The following is a 17,365-nucleotide window of genomic DNA, read 5'->3' on the forward strand; positions in this document are numbered from 1 at the left end:
CCCGTTGAAGTGAGAGGCAGACGAAGCATTCGCTCCCCACTGCCAGCGCTTTTCATGATTGCGTCGTCCCACTACGGGCGACACTATCAGTCGTGGGGTCCACTCCGCCCCCACAGCTGATAGTGTTAATTCTGATAGTGTTAGTGATAGTGTGATAGTGTTAATTCGCAACGCCGATGTGGAGATATTGTTGACGTGGCATGAAACCGCATCATTCATCGCCGACTCCCACATTCAACAAAATAAAATGTTTTCTTATTGAAGCTTGCATTTTTCGATTACCCAACAATTCAGAGAATACTGCGGCCCGTTTCCATGCAAGAATGCAAAACTGCAAAAATGCGTCTGGAGTGTTCACATAATTGCTATCGCAATAAAAGTAGGAGACACGGTATGATTCAGTGTCCGATACCGTCATACCCCCTGGACGTCATGTCAGATGCCGAATCGTACCGTGTCTCTTCTTCTTCCCGGCAGCAAGTTCAGGGTGCTTTCATTATGCGAGGAGAAGAAAGAACACACTTCTTGATTGGAAAAGTGGGGGGGGGGGGGGTTCATTGTGCAAGTAAATACGGCATATCAACTAGGCTTCGCTAGTTTCGGCGTTGTGGAGCGCCAGTGGCATGGCTGGAAACCATGCCAGCAACGTCTCAGAATGAAAATACTGCTATTTCTGCTTGACTCGGTGGTCATATTAGCTCACGGTAGTGCAGTCGAAGTCCAAAATTAAATTCAAAATTATTTCCTTGAGAGAAGGAGCCGGGACAGAAAGTTCCGAGGAGCTTGAGAAGGGACCCAACCCCTTTGGTATGACAGCAGTGCAGCACACATAAAAAAATTTAAAATACGGCCGAACTCATCTCACGATGACTGTCGATGGTAATGCGAACAGCAGTCGAGCAATGCGGTGACAAACCACATTCCTGAGGTCACGTTTATTTGACACTTGTCGTAGTAATTCTGAGACTTTCGTTGCTTCGGCTATGTGCCACATACTCCGATATCATCTGCTTGCTTGCCAAGGTCGCCAATAAGCATCTCGGAGGCATGATGACGACTGTTCGACGCTGACACATGACGATGGAATGATGAAGAAGGAATGATCTCAATGGAACGACAGAGGCATATAACGATGACAACAATGAGACGTCGATTTTAAAATATGACGAAGGTATAACGACGCCAATATGACGACAATGACATCAAGACAATGAGATGACGACTGCCTCACGACGAAGGCGTGACAGCAACGGTGTGACGACAACCAAATGAAGAGTGGGAATGACTAGGATGGCACGACCAAGAAGGCATGACGAGAACGGTATGACAACAGATGCATGAAAGCGATCGTATGGTGATGACACAATGCTGACGATGGAATGACCACGGCGGTGTAATCACGATTGAATGGCGACAGCATGGTTACGATAGAATGATGAACAAGGAATGACGTCAATGGACTGACAAGGCGGTATGACAACGAAGGCATGACGACAACTGGATGATGATACTGAAGTGATGACGATGGTGAAACGACAGCGTGATGACGACGGCATGAGGAGAGTCGGATTTCGAAGTTATAGTGATGACAACGGAATGACCGCGATGGCATCCCGATGGCAGTAAGACAATGAATGCATGACAACGACTGTATGACGACGATAACATGACAACAGCACGAGGGCAACGGGATGACGAGTGTATGATGACAATGGCGTAATGATGACTGTATCACGAAACCTCCATGATGATGATGGTGTAACGATGACAGCAAAATGCGAGTCGGCCGACGAAAATGGCGGGACGATTATGGCACAAATACCTTTTCACTTGCCGAAGATTAGCTCTAAGATACGGTGCGTGGCCCGCATATGGATGGCCATGTGCAGCTACAACAAAGGTAGAGGAGAGGCGACGCCCTCTAGAGGGACAGAGCGGGATAGGTGCGTGCGTCCCCCTTCCCTCTCTTGATTATGCTAACACACTCTCGCCCTTTCCCACCCCCCTCGCACTCAAGGAATCGTCAGCTCTTGTGCTTCTCCGAGCGCTCCGACCTGCCATGTGCCCCGCCGCCTCCGTAAGTTGTTACGCACAGCGCTATTTCCTGCAGACTGCGTCCCGGCGCGTGCCCTTCAACTGCGTTTTTGCTGCTCAAACTTTGCATGTGGAAGGATGCTTGCATGTAACTTTTTCCTCGGCTGACATTTCTATAGTGTTTTGCTAGATTGACCAGCTATAAAGGCTCCAAGTACATGCTTGAATTGTCCGAAAACTTTGTTAAATCGAAACCGTTTCATTAAATTATTTCATTAACCCCTTAACTGTTTTGGACGAGCACAGCTCATCTTTGCCGAACTGTCCCAAAACCTCTTTGGACGAATGTAGCTCGTCCACTCGAGATAATATCTCCTTTTGAGCGTTTTGAAGGAGACATGTTCGTTTGCGGGTTAGTTGGTGTGTCGCTTCGTAGATGGCAGCACTGGGCAGGTAATTGCTGTTTTTTCTACGGCCGTTTCACATTTCTTTGGAGGGAAACTCGTGTTTAAAGAAATGGCGTCCGGTGAAGGCGATGCATGTGTTTCTGATCCATTGTCGTGGAAAAGAAGCATTTCGCTGTCGTCCAGCTCTTTGGATGATAATGCTTCAGAAACCGAAGTTTACTTCATTTCTGGAAGCGAGACAATAGCGATGACTTTGAAATTAGCAGTTCATAAGATGAAGAAGACTGCTCAGAAGACACTATTACGAGTGCACATCATTGGCCGTGCATCGATGTGAAGGATATCCCCACGAAGGCTCCTCGGCTTCCGTTTCTAGGCGTCCCTGGTAAGGTGTTCAATATAACATTCCCCAATGACTTGGTAAAACTTTCTAAACAGCGCTCTTGCTCTGTTTTTTATTGTTGATTACCAGCAGGTTGCTGGTCTCCTTTATCGTGAGCACTAATAGACTTTAATATGCTAATTTGACTTAGTATTCAACACCGAAAACTTGCTGTTTAGAAAGAAAATGTTCAGTACGAAATTTTTTTTTAAATAAGCAGTTTGGTCAGAAAAATCGTCAAAATAATAGAATGGTTAAGGGGATAAATCGTGAAAAAAATACACGGTTTTCAATGGAAAACCCTGTGCAGTCACTGACGGATTTTTCAGGGTCGTTGGATATTCCAGGCTTCATAAATGCACCGTCAGGGTAATCATAGAGCTAATGCATCTTTGTGACCCATTGATTCGATGAATTTAGGCCCGAAGTTTGATTTTTCGAAGTAAATCTCTTCGTACCAAGCCACGCTACCCGATCTTGCCGGCCTTCATGTTCTATTTTCCACTGGCTTGGCCAGGCTTGGCTTCCGGTAGCATGCTCTATAGCCACCAAGATTGGGAGGCACATGCTATCAATAGAGAGAGCGCACCATGCTCCGGTCTTAGAAGCTCTTCCTTAGCTGACAGAATGCTCCAGGGGACGGGCACTTTTCTTTTTCTTTCTTTTTTCTGTCAGCACTATCGTCATAATCACTGAATGCGGGATTAGTTTGTGTTTCGGGTGCTATTTTGCATGTGGTGTGTCCACAGAGCAGGTGTGTCTCCGAGATGTCACATCTTTGTGTGTGTTCGTGCAGCTTCACATTTGTGTGATCGACGCCACCTCCTGTGCCTTTGCGAGAGTCAAGTGGTGCGAAGTAACGGGGCTTGTTTCTTTAATGTCCATGGCAATCTCGGGCAACGGAGATCGCCAACTTGGTGACACTCTTGCCGACTGTATATGGAGACGACGTCAGTCTTGTGCAAATCCAAGCAAATCTGATCGCCTTTAAGCGTAGTAGGAGGCAGGGCATTATTAGAGATTATTTTATGCCATTCTAAGACTAATAAATGTTATTTTTTGGGGTGAACAAGTTTTTCGGACTGTTCGATTTTTCAGACTATTTTTCGATCCCCGCAAGGTCCGGAAAATCGGTTGGCGACTGTACTCACAGTGGACCCTGATTATGAGAAGGAAATTTACAGAAGAGTAAAAATGGGTTGGAGTGCATACGGCAGGTATTACCAAATCCTTACTGGGAGGTTACCGCTGTCGTTGAAAAGAAAAGTGTAAAATCATTGCATTCTTTCTTTCGGTGCTAACATATGGGAAAGAAGCTCGAGAAAAAGTTAAAGACTGCACAAAAAGCGATGGAACGAAAAATATTACACGTAATGTTAAGAGATATGAAGAGAGTGATGTGCATCAGAAAGCAAATGGTGATAACCGATACTCACGTTGATATTAAGAGAAGAAAAATGGAGCTGGGCAGGCCATGTAGATAACTGTGGACCATTAGAGTTATACAATGGGTGGCAAGGTAAGAGAAATGCTGTTGAGAGAGAGAGAGAATAAACATTTAATAATCTGAATCAGTGAGAAAGAGTGCTTCTTTCTTCACCCAAGGCGGGTGGCCTCCGCAGTCCAGGTAGTCGAGGCTGGCAGGAAACTAGGTGAGGTGATGAAATTAGGATATTTGCAGGCGCAAGTTGAAATCAGCTAGAGCAAGACAGGGGTAATTGGAGATCGCCTTTGTCCTCCAGTGGACATAAAAATAGGCTGATGATGATGATGAAGACCACATGGTTACTTATTCTGGACAGAGTAAAAAATGCACCAAGACACACTATTAAAGAGCCCTTCACCAGTCTTGGGGATAGCAAACAGACATGTTGGCTGCATCTATTGCTCGTTGATGATTGTGTCTGCAAAGTAGTACAGTCCAATCTCGTTAATTCGAACACGCATATTTCGAACTTCCTCTTAATTCGAACTGATGCTGTGGTCCCATGGAAGTTATGCGTATTCCAATGAGCGAAAATGCTCGGTAATTCGAACGCAAAAGCATTTGCGACGGTTAATTTGAACATAACCGTGCACCGACAATGCTCTCAGCAGCACGCCAAATCATGTGGCGGTGCCTCCGACCGGCATTGCTCCGACACCGCCATAACGCAAAAGCTTAGGAGAGACCCCTCAACGCCACGTGGAGAAATAAAAAAAGAAAGAAAAAAATACCGCGGTGAAAATTTCACTCTCTAAAATGGCAAGATCGCCGTTTCTGCGTCGCGGCGGAACACGCGTGTGCGTGCCGACATCTCAGCCAACTGCGGCGCAGAGGGAAGCAACGCGGAGGCCCAGTCCGGCCAATGAAACTGCCCACGCCGGCAAACGCTCACTTCAACGGCAGAAAATGAAACTTCGGGAAGCGGGCTAAGCTGGCGCCGGGCCGGCGGGAGCGGCGCCGGGCGCGCTCGGAGACAGTCGAAGGTGAGGGAGCTACGAGGGAGTTGAGAGGGAGGGCGAGGGGAGCCACCGAAGCGACGGGGTTGCCAAGGCCAAATGCGCTTCCCTGCCGCCCTCCTCCCTCACCTTCGACGGACTCCACGCGCGCGCGTAACCGTGCTGGCGCCGCTCGCTCCCTGAAGTTTCGTTCGCTGCCGTTATCAGGATGCGAGAGAGAGAGAGATTGTGGTTGTGAAGAGGAAGAGGCACTATCGGGATGCGAGCGTCGGCCGGCGTGAGCAGTTTCATGGCCCTCGCTCGCTTTGTGCTTGCGCGTTGGGATATTTCACGACTCGCACCGTTTGTGCGTAGCATTATGGTGCACAAATACGTCAAAAATAAGTCCTTCTTTTTTTCGAACAAATTTTTGCGCCCCTTCGAGTTCGAATTATCGAGATTCGTCTGTACTGTCATGTATGCCGTGAAAACAGCTGAAAAGTGTAATGAAGGGCTGAGTGCCCTTCTTCTCAGAGGAGCCACTTTCCCCACCAGCAGAGACATGTCACAAGCTCTTGCCACACGCACATCACACCCACTGCCTGCAGGACACAAACAGCCAGCAGCATTGTGAACAGCTCCCGTCCAACACAGAGCACACAAAACCACCACTGGGAATTATGCAGGTCCAACGCACAAGTTGGATCATGAAGTTCAATGCTGTGAAACTAAATTCAATGTGTTGTCATCTATGCAACGTGCAGTGTTTATGTTTAGGCACTGTTACCAATCCCAACTTTAATGTGATGCAATATTTATGTTCATGCACTACACTTTTCACAATCTAAGCCTAAATGCAAATAACAGTTCATGTGAATGCATGCTGTGAGGCGTTGACACACGGATGCCACAAGGACAAAGGTTATGTTTGTTGAGGGAAGAACGGTGCAGAGACAGATGCATGCTGAGAGGCAGTAGACGATGGGCTATTATTTCTCCAGTTTCATTCTTGTGTCCACAGCCTAATGGAAACTGGTGCACGCACACGTGGTCTCATATGCACATTCTAAGGCAGCAGCAGCCACGATCAGGAAATTCTGGGAGCATTCGGTATGGAGGCATGGCTCCTAATGTAGTAAACATAATGTGGGCCCTCAATTTCAATATGGCAGAAGGCTGGAAAGGAAGCCAGTGCCGGGCCCTGTTGTCATTTTCTTGTGTCTCCCTTAGTCTTCGTCTTTTGTGCTGTAGAAATAATGAACTAATTAATAGCATGTTCTCCTAAACAAGGGAGGAATTACGGATGCTGGTCGATGGAACGGGACCTCCGATGCAGAGATGGTAACATGCAGCATTGCCTCTCAACATTTTATTTGCCTCTGTCTCGGCTGTCACTGAAGCCTTCTTAAAACTTCTTTTGTTAATGTTGTCCCGTGGACAGCACTTGACCACTGTACAATAGGCCCAGTGAGCATGTACTGTGAAATGTGCGAAATTTGAGCACAAACAAGTTAGTGGTGTAGCTGACACTTAATCAGCACTCATTAGTTTACAAGTGCAGTTTTGTACAAGCCTTATGTCTTCTATGAGAGGCAGTGCTGAAGGCCTTAAGGACGCACACAAACAGAGAGAAAGCAAGCATTGACACTAGTGGCACTTACAATTTATTTATTTAGGACCCCTGAATATGTGCATATTGTATGTGCATATTGTATGTGCATATTGTGCATATTGTATTGTAATATGTGCATATTTTATATTGTAACGTGCTCATGTATTCTGCACATGTGCAGAATACATGAGCTAAACAGTTGAGACAACCAGCAGTTGAGCACTCATGCAGTTATTGTTTTTACATAGTGCACATCCATTAATCCATGGGCCATTAAATTTCTGCTCATGCCAAGAATCTCATGGAACTGTGGCTCATGCATACAGTCCTCTCAGTGCAAGAGTATCACATCATTTCTCTCTATCTAAACTTAAAAATAATTGGTAGGTGTAAACAACTAAAAAGGACAAGTGTGAATTATAGAACAAACAAGTACAGCTAATAGTATTATAAATGAGTTCAGTGCTAAGGAGTGCAGTTGGACGGAACATTTAACCAGTACTACTAGTGTAGTATTAGAGTAATCGGATAAGTGCCATGGAAAGAAAAAACGAGCAGCAGATAATAAGGTAGTTTGACAAGATTATGAAATTAGCGGGCATAGGAGGGAGTCTGCTGACAAAAGAAAAGGTTGACTGGAGATTGCCGAGTGTTTCTCTTGTTCCCCAGTGGACATAAAATGGGTTTATGATGAGTGTGAATTTTTCGACTTGGCAATCTTTGGAGTTGGAGCCTACTAAAAGGGAACGGTCAGTTTGAACTCTTTTCAGATGTGGTCTTGCATGTGGGACTTTGCAACTCTTTTGTGCAGTTGAGACACGGCTGCAATATGGACGACCTGAGTCTGACCTGTACGAAGAAACGGGCAGTCGGCCACTGCTGACAAATGATGGGCGGCGTCCTTTGGGTGAGTGCCATACGTTAACACAGTCTACACCACTGTTATGTTAAAATAGTACAGCATGCAGGTGTAGCTTGCTGAAATATTACTGCAGGAACACTGTTCCAGTAGTTAGGAACCTGTTCAGCTCTTGAAAGGCTTGAAAGTGTCTCTGCCTTCAACAGCAAGTGGTTCATACCTTTGGTTACTTGCAGACTGGGTTGATGACATCAGTTTGAATTTCTTTAATGATTTGAAGTATAGTGAAACCTTCTTAATTCGAAATCTTCAAATTAAGCGGATTTTATAATTAAGCCCAGACCACATGTACGCTTGCAGATATGCGCAAGCTCGCATCCGTGATCCCTTGCATGTGCAGACGGTGTGGCATGGCTCGTACGCGTCGAAACGTGGCGTGATCCCGGTGAACAGCTCCTGTCTCAAATCAAATCAAAAAATCTTTATTTGTCGCAAGAAATATGCACGCATTGGGGTTAGTATATACAGAAGGAGGTCCCATAGCACAAGGCTGAAAGGGGACCTCCTATCAGAAAATTGCATGTTGATAAGTACAACAAAATGGCAACTAAAAAGCATTAAGTATTGATATTAATAAAAACAACGCAAACCTTCAATAAGAAATGCCAGTAAAATGGTAACAAAACAACGTTCAGTAATTATACATAGCTATGAAAATAACGAAACATACAATAAAAATGGCAGTAGGATTGGGAACAAAATGACGTTAATTAATGATATATAGCTATTCAAACAACTCCAATGTGCATGAGTAATAAATGTGAAAATAACGCACACAGTAATAGCTCTAAATGTAAGAGAACGCCGATATAGAAATACAGATGAGTTATGATTGCGAGATAAGATGTTTAAGTTCTTTTTTAAAAGCTGCTAATGACAATTGTTTAGTGCTTAGTGGTATTGAATTCCAAAATTGGATAGCTGCAAATATGGTAGTATGTTTGCCGTAGTTAGTGCGTGCATGTGGTAGTAAAAAGTTGTTGTTTGAGGCAAACCTGGTAGGATTAGAGTTTAACAATTGAAATTTCTCCAAAACGTTGGCTGTTATGGTACCGTTAAGATACTTAAATACGAGAATCCCCAATTTATATTTGAATAAATTACACACTGTTAGTACACTATGTTGCTGAAAAAGTGGGGACGCGCAGGTGACCGGTGAACTGAATGTTAGGATGCGAATGGCTTGGTTTTGGAGACGTTGAAGCGGAAGGATATGAGATGGATAGGTATTCGCCCATGACGTGATACAGTACGTAATATGACTGTGGATGAAGGCGTAGTACAGTTTAAGCAAAGTCTGCAAGTTGAAGAATGGTCGTGCTTTAATTAATGTTCTGATACCATGAGCAATCCTCTGCCTTATAAGTGAAATGTGATGATGGTACTTGAGATGAGCATCTAGAACTACTCCCAAGAATGTGCACTTAGTAGTACTGAGAAGGCTGTGGCCATTGATAGTAATAGCGGGTGTAGGTGAAAGAGCGTTATGATTAGAATGGAAGACAATGAACTGTGTTTTATTGGTATTAAGTGTTAAACCATTAGCTGTGCACCAGTTCTGAATGTTATAGAAGTCAGAGGACAATTTAATGGTTAGCGCATTGATGGACTTGTCTTTAGTAACTATAGTTGTATCATCTGCGTACAAGAAAGGTTGACTGTGTGTTAAAATCGAGGTTAGGTCATTAATATAGCTTAAGAATAAAAGCGGGCCCAGTATGGAACCTTGCGGGACACCTTTGTCAATAGATTTAAAAGTGGAGAGGAAGTTAGAGACACAAACAGCTTGCTGTCTATTCGATAAGTAGCTATTAATCAGCTCCTGTGCACTACCTACGACACCTATTGAGTTAAGTTTAGCTAATAGTATATTATGAACTATAGAGTCAAATGCCTTAGAGAGGTCAATCAATAGGGCTCCGGCAAAACAACGGGAGTCAAGCGCGTGTTTAATATAATCGGTAAGGGAGAGTAGTGCGAAATCCGTTGAATAGCCTGCACGAAAACCAAATTGTTGAGGGGATAAAATGCGAAACTTAGTTAGATATTTAGATAATCGTTTTTCAATACACTTCTCTATGATTTTACTGTACGATGAAAGAATGGCAATAGGTCGGTAGTTATCAATAGAAGTTCTATCTGTCTGTTATTGCACTTGGGCTGCCTCATGTCGGTGCGCTTGGCTATGCCGCCATGGCGTGGTGCAATCAACTGTCACTGTGGCGGATTTATATCATGCGAGAAAGCGCTTTAAAAAAATAACAAAAATTTTGTGCTGATCTAACAGCTCTAAAACTATAACAATTATGTTTATAGATTTGAAGCATTCTGAAACACTATCAAGACAAAGTGCGAAGTGGCATTTGCCGAGGCATCTGTGAGTGAGGCCAGTGAGCGCGCGCTGTCGCGCATCTCTTGTAGATGCAAACCGCCACTCCTCATGAGGTGCGGCAGGTGCAAAGCACGTAGACGTGAGCTTGTGCCTGTTGGCAAGCGTATGTGTGGTCAGAGCTTTACTCAGAAAGAAGAAAAAAAAAAAAACAAGAAAAAGACGGGCAAAACTGCAACGCAAGCATGCCACGTTTATTTTCTGTATGGCAGGACTACTTCAATCATTCATGCTGGATTGCCTGATGTGGCAGTTCGCTGCACCAAGGGCCTGCTAATCATGCGTGGCATCTCACAGTGACCACCGTTGCACTCAACATAGCTGTGGACGACATTCCGGGATTCGACAACTGTCACTGAAGTGGGCTCGTTATCATCCCTGTTAGAATACGATGTCTGCGCGTCAGCTCAAGCGGTCGGCGAAGCGTAATCAGTCTAATCGATGACTTCTTTCACTGTATTTGTACGCTAGCCGAGATGCGCACATGGCCAAGATTTTTAGGAATTGTGTTCACACAACACAGCAGAAGTGGAGAAAATGTGGCAACTCTTGCGACACAGCTGAAATTTACGCAGAAAACTACAGAAGCGGAAACACAAATGCGCCGTGTTTCATTTCATTTTGTTTAATTCACCGTAAAGGCCCATAGGCCATAAGGTACATTTGTGGTTGACATTGCTTTACAGCAAGAAAAAAGAAAAGAAAGAAAGAAAAGGAAACATTTGAGAAGGATGTACATTGGTTTCTAACATAAGAAACAGTAAAAGAAGAGGAAAAAAGCTATAAAATAATAAATGCCAGGTTTAAAAATAAACTAACACAAACAGCATCGAAGGCAAAAGCACACTTGGTTGGCATTTCCTGCATGTGGGCAAGATAATGGAGGCTATGCAGAATTGAAAGCATGGTTATGAAAAATGTTGTGTTAGCTTTTCGCGGAAAGCTATGCGGCCGTTTCATGAGGCGATGTCATCTGGTAGGGCATTCCAATATTTTATTGCATGTGGAAGGAATGAAGAACTTACGGCTGAAGTGTCTATATTTGCAATAGGATGACTATGATTTAAGTGAGAAGACACTTGTTAGGCGCCTTTAGTAATGCATTTCATGATACGTTTGTTGATGATGATGATGCTCTGACCTACCTCTTTGTAGCAAGCGGAAACACACAAAATTAATTCTAATCGCCACACAACGTAAGCTCTTCAAACAGGCTTATCAGCGCCCACATCGCGAACTGGAAATTAGCGCTCGCTCAATAATCAGAGGAGTTCGAATCGCAGCGACGGCTCTCTTGGAGTCCAGTCTTGAAGGCCATGCATTATCAAAGGATGCAACTGTATGCAGGTCTTTAAAAGGCCTGTCCCTGTGTCTACCAGACCCTGCATGTAGTTGTCCAAGTAAAAAAGTGTCTTTAAGAGCTTCCAACGTCCAGTTCTTCTCATGTGCTATTGTTAACCATTTTAAGTGCGGGGACCAAGTACAGTTAAACCTGCTTATAACGAACCTCCATATAACAAATTCCTGGATATAACGAAGTTTTTCTATTCCCCGCCGTTGCTCCATAGAAGCACATGTATTTGAGACCTCTACGTAACGAAGTGGCAGCGGGAGACCCCCTCGATATAACGAATTTTCCCCGCCGACAACCTAGAGATTTCGCCCCAAATTTTGTCATTTTTGCGCGTGCAGCAACCGGAAGCACCTTCTCCGCCGCGACAGACTGCGAAGCGAGCGCACATGTGCGTGCGTGCGAGCGTATGCGAGGTGGGCCTGCATGTAGTAAGTGGTTCGTGGGGAAAGGGAAAGGTTGACGCTATCTTCTGCAGCCCTTGAGGGAGCACGGCTCAGCGCCGGGCCTGCATCCCTCGACCCGGCGATCTCGCCGCCGCGGGCGTGACCTCTCCCCCTCCTTTCTTCAAACCTGATTCTGCCGCTTGCTGCAGCTGGCCTACCCTGCCAAGCCGGTACTCCCCTTTTCCAGTTGATGTTGCCGACGTGCTGGCAGACGCTGTGACGCATCACACTCGATGAGCGCGGACATGCGGACACACGCTGTCAAACGCTGGCGGCGTGTGGAAGCGCCGCTGCAGAAGCGAGCGAAGTGACCTTCGTGCTGTTGTCATCGCTTCAACGCGAACTGAGCGCCGAGAACACACAGCACGCACAAAGCTACACAAAGCTACGAGCCGCCGACGCACCTACACTGCCTAGACTCTGCCCCAACGCAGATTGCTTTCAAGATACGGCCCGCGCGACCGCCTGCCGCCGCGCAGTACGCAGTTGATGCCAGAGTACAGTACAACGCCGACCGCTACCCCCCCCCCCCCCCTCCCCTCGCCGGTGCCTCGAGCGCAACGGAAGAAGGCGCGCGAGAGATTTAGACGCAGTCGTCGGCTCCCCTCGCACTTTTTCACTCGCACATACAGCATACGGCGCGCGGCGACTGCGTTATCGCCCTTGGACTTTATACGGAACGTCTATGAGCCAAAACCAATTTTAGGGCCACAACGCGTCATAGACACCATCTTTAGATAGCAAATACGGATCTCAAGGGCCATACTTTTGCTGGCGGAAACCGAAAATACGTCATAGTTGTCGCCCCCGGCACTTTGGGCGGCCAATGCTATCGTCAAGACACCAAGCAAAGCGACATGAAAAGTCAAAATGACCGCTCGGGCCGGCGCGGGGTGGCAGTTCGCAACGTACGATGTGGAAACGATCCCACAGTTGCGACGCAACAGCGGGGTTACTAATGCATTGGGTTCTATGGGAGTTGTGCCAGGACCGGCCGAAAACGACGTAACAGCCGGGAAAACGCAGCACCCGGGGACTTAACATCGGGGTTCTACTGTAACACTATACGACGCTACGACGCCATCGTGACGCTCGCTCTTGGTTTCCGATGCCCCGCGCTTGTGCAAAACGACACGTGTCCACGCATCCAGTACCTGGTGTGACATTCCAAGGATGAGTGCTTCGAGAAACGGAAAACGGGTGCGCGTTACAATCGAGGGCGCGTTAGAACCGAGTAAAATACGGTAAGCGTTTCTTTTTCGAATTTTCGCGCCGAACCTGCATATAACGAAATCCTCTTTATAACGAAGTTTTCCGGGAATTTGTCAATTTCGTTATATCCAGGTTTAACTGTATACTCGTCTCGATGCCCATGCACACACCCCTGGCAGTGCCCGAGATAATTTGTGCATGTGAAACATCGCCAGACTGTTTGCAAACTCGGAAACTTGTTCAACTAAAATTTTGTTGTAGGTTTGGTTTTTATACGACAGATGCGTGAAAAACTGTTAGCGTTGCATCCCAGATTTTCTGACATGGCGAAGCAGCAACTGCATGTTTTTTGAATGATGCTGAAATTCAAGAGCTTCTCATGAACTCTGAGGACGTCAGGTACACTAAAGGCAAATATCATGTCAATGTGGAGTGTAAAAATTACATTCTATAAACCCCACAGCATACGTCTTGTGCCAAGCAAACGCTTAGTTTAATAAAACATTGCATCTGAAGGGTCAGTATTCCTGTAGCGCAATTTGAATCACCCGCCACGAGCAAAAAAGTGCGATGTTGCATATGCCGTCACTGCCCCTTAAAGCCGTCGATGAGTAAAATGGCACCCGACAGCTGGTGTTACGTTTTCCCCCCCTGTAAAATGTGACAGCACGGCCAGCAACCGAGTGAATTAAGCACAGCCGACAGCATCCGAAGGCATAATATGGATGCAGAATTTTCTGCCGCTTGCAGGAATTTCGATTCTTGCCCGGATGTCTGTTTCTTACTGCCTGATTGTGTAACAACATGACAACAACCAGCGCACCTGTTTTGATCTGAATTTGTTCTTGTCTTTTTGTGTGACAGCAAGAAATAAACGGTAAATTGAGCCTTCACTTCACCTAATCTCAGACCAAGTACAAAGTATGAAGTCATAGAGTCATGAGTGTTTTGATTTGTAGCTATCAGATGGGCGCCACAGCATTTACTACTGGCGGCATGGAATGAACATTTACTGATGATGACAGCATATTAAAACTGAGTCTAGTACTCTCTGGTTAAAATGTTGGCCTCGTGACACATTCTAGTTTTTTTATGGCTGCACGATTGTATTTATTCAGACAACAGGGTAAGTTTCTCACTACTTTATTTCGCGATGTCGTGCCCACGTGTGTGGTCCCACAGCGAGACACAACAGTGCTACACGGTCCAACTGTCACGTCGCTGTCGCTTCAATATTGCGTGCATGTGGTTGACTCTTTAGTGTGAGCTTTGCGAGACAGCAAATCAAACGCAGTATTACATGATACAGAAACTGCTAGAACATGAGAGCACGAGCGGCACGGGGTTGAGCGAAAACGGCACCTGTTGTCCACTCACCACGTAAAGGGTAACGTCAATAAGTTCTTTTTTCTAAGAATCAAATAGAATTGGACAAGTAGCATTTTCTTAAGTCTTATAATGCAATGCAATGATTTTTTTATTATCAGTGGTTGACTACTAGTGACACAATTATAATGAGAAGTTCCTACATCCTCGGTCTAGTACTTGAATGTCCCAGTAGAGTGTCAAATTGTGTCCTAAATTTACCCCAATTTCTCGCTTACTAAAGCTCTGTCCACTATTGACACCACTATCACTGTAGCTTAACTTAATATTTGTCTTTAGTGTCTCTTTTAAGGGGCCCTGAAATACCCCTCAGGCTTGGTGAAACAACGTTGTCCGCGGGTAGTGTACGCTGCTGTGAACATCTCAGCCAAATTTTGCAGTCAGTGGATCTCACAAGCAGAGTGCGAAGTCACCTTTCTCTCAAACGCTCTTATTTCGACAGAATCCTTCTCCTCACTCTTTTCTGGATTCTTTATTTCGTAATACAGTTAAACCTGCTTATAACGAACCTCCATATAACGACTTCTTGGATATAACGAAGTTTTTCTATTCCCCGCCGTTACTCCATAAAAGCACATGTATTTGAGACCTCTACGTAACGAAGTGGCAGCGGGAGAACCCCTCGATATAACGAATTTTCCCCGCCGACAACCTAGAGACTTCGCCCCAGATTTTGTCATTTTTGCGCGAGCAGCAACCAGAAGCACCTTCTCCACCGCGACGGAATGCGAAGCGAGCGCACATGTGCGTGTGTGCGAGCGTGTGCGAGGCGGGCCTACATCCCTCGACCCGGCAATCTTGCCGCCGCGGCGTGACCTTACCCCTTCCTTCATTCAAACCTGATCCTGCTGCTTGCTGCAGCTGGCCTAGCCCGCCAAGCCGGCACTCTCCTTTTCCAGTTGATGCTGCCGACGTGCTGGCAGACGCTGTGGCACATCACACTCGATGAGCGCGGACACGCACTGTCAAACGCTGGCGGCGTATGGAAGCACCGCTGCACAAGAGAGCGAAGTGACCTTCGTGCTGTTTATCGCTTCAACGCAAACTGCACGCCGAGAACACACAGCACGCAGAAAGCTATGAGCCGCCGACGCACCTACACTGCCTTGACTCTGCCCCAATGCAGATCGCTTTCAAGATACGGCCCGCGTACCGCGCGTTGCTGTGCAGTACGCAGTTGATGCCAGAGTACAGTACAACGCCGCCCACTATCCCTCCCCCCTCGCTTCCTCGCCAGTGCCTCGAGTGCAACGGAAGAAGGCGCGCTGCCTCCCTGCTTTTCTTTCTTGCGCACGCGACATTTAGACGTGGTCGTCGGCTCCCCTCGCACGTTTTCACTCGCACATACAGCATACGGCGCGCGGTGACAGCGTTATCGCCCTTGAACATTACACGGAACATCTATGAGCTGAAACCAACAACGCGTCATAGACACTATCTTTAGATAGCAAATACGGATCTCAAGGGCCATACTTTTGCTGGCGGAAACCGAAAATACGTCATAGTTGTTGCCCCTGGCACTTTGGGCGGCCAATGCCATCATCAAGTCACCAAGCCAAGCAACATGAAAATTCAAAATGGCCGCTCGGGCCGGCGCGGGGTGGCAGTTCGCAACGTATGATGCGGGAACGGTCCCGCAGTTGTGATGCAACAGCGGGGTTACCAATGCATTGGGTTCTATGGGAGCTGTGCCGGGACCGCCCGAAAACGACGTAACAGCCGGGAAAACACAGCACTCGGGAATGTAACAGCGGGGTTCTACTGTAACACTATACGACGCTACGACGCCATCGTGACGCTCGCTCTTCGCTTCCGATGCCTTGCGCTTGTGTGAAACGACACGCGTCCACGCATCCAGTACCTGGTGTGACATTACAAGGATGGGTGCTTTGACGAAAACGGAAAACGGGTGCGTGTTACAATCGAGGGCGCCTTAGAATCGAGTAAATATGGTAAGCGTTTCTTTTTCGAATTTTCGTGCCGAACCTGTATATAACGAAATCCTCTTTATAACGAAGTTTTTCGAGAATTTGTCAATTTCGTTATATCCAGGTTTAACTGTATCGCAGATTCCGATATGTAGCTGCTATTTGTCAATCGTTGACATCAATCAAAAAAGGTGTTTAGATCAGTGTTCCTACTGCTAATGTGTATATTTATTGACACAGTTTAATAAACAGGCTGAAGTAAGCGAAAATGTGCTTTCGATGTCAATAATAATTACATACTTCCGTAAGAAGCCAACTATCGTCTGCTCACGCTGTGCCGCAGCCGCCCGCATAGGAATTAAACTTTGGCCACCCTGCTTATCGGTGTCGTAGCCATCGGGTCTCGCTAATTTCGACTAGTTTTGAACACTTAACTAGCCTCGAACCACGCGAAACTTAAGGTCAGACCACACGCATGCTTACCCGTGCGCGCTCACTCCTGGCTGCTCCTGGTTAGACGACTTGGCAGACTTCGCTTTATAATGAGCAATTGATAGCACTTCAAAATGCGCAAGTTGGATGTGGCTACTCGACGTTGGTCAAGCTGGTGGGGGACAAAGCCTGAGCACACACTCAAGCCCTGTTGTGCACAACGGAAACGCTGCACATACGCACAGCAGTTGCAGGTAGGTAGCTGCAGTCTGCTATGTAGCGTAGATACCACGGCCACCGTGGCGCGCCGCAACGAGTCCACAGGCTGAGCACACTGCAGTGAGGACAACCGCATTTGGTCGTCGTAGGCGCCAAAATTGGAAATAGGGGCCTCTACGTGAACATCCAAATCAAATTTGAACTGCGTGCAACGGTTACCTTCAGTC

General features: G+C 46.4%; 1 protein-coding gene across 1 annotated transcript in view; it reads left to right on the plus strand.

The window, feature by feature from the left end:
- LOC119455307 (tight junction protein ZO-1) overlaps positions 1-17,365 on the plus strand; it is a 212,745-nt gene that overhangs the window by 140,281 nt on the left and 55,099 nt on the right. The window contains exon 16 of the mRNA XM_037716704.2: positions 7,668-7,763. Coding sequence (XP_037572632.1) covers positions 7,668-7,763 — 96 coding nt within the window. The remainder of the gene's footprint in view (positions 1-7,667; positions 7,764-17,365) is intronic.

The sequence above is a fragment of the Dermacentor silvarum genome, chromosome 6 (genome assembly GCF_013339745.2).
Source record: "Dermacentor silvarum isolate Dsil-2018 chromosome 6, BIME_Dsil_1.4, whole genome shotgun sequence".
NCBI classification, from domain to species: domain Eukaryota; kingdom Metazoa; phylum Arthropoda; class Arachnida; order Ixodida; family Ixodidae; genus Dermacentor; species Dermacentor silvarum.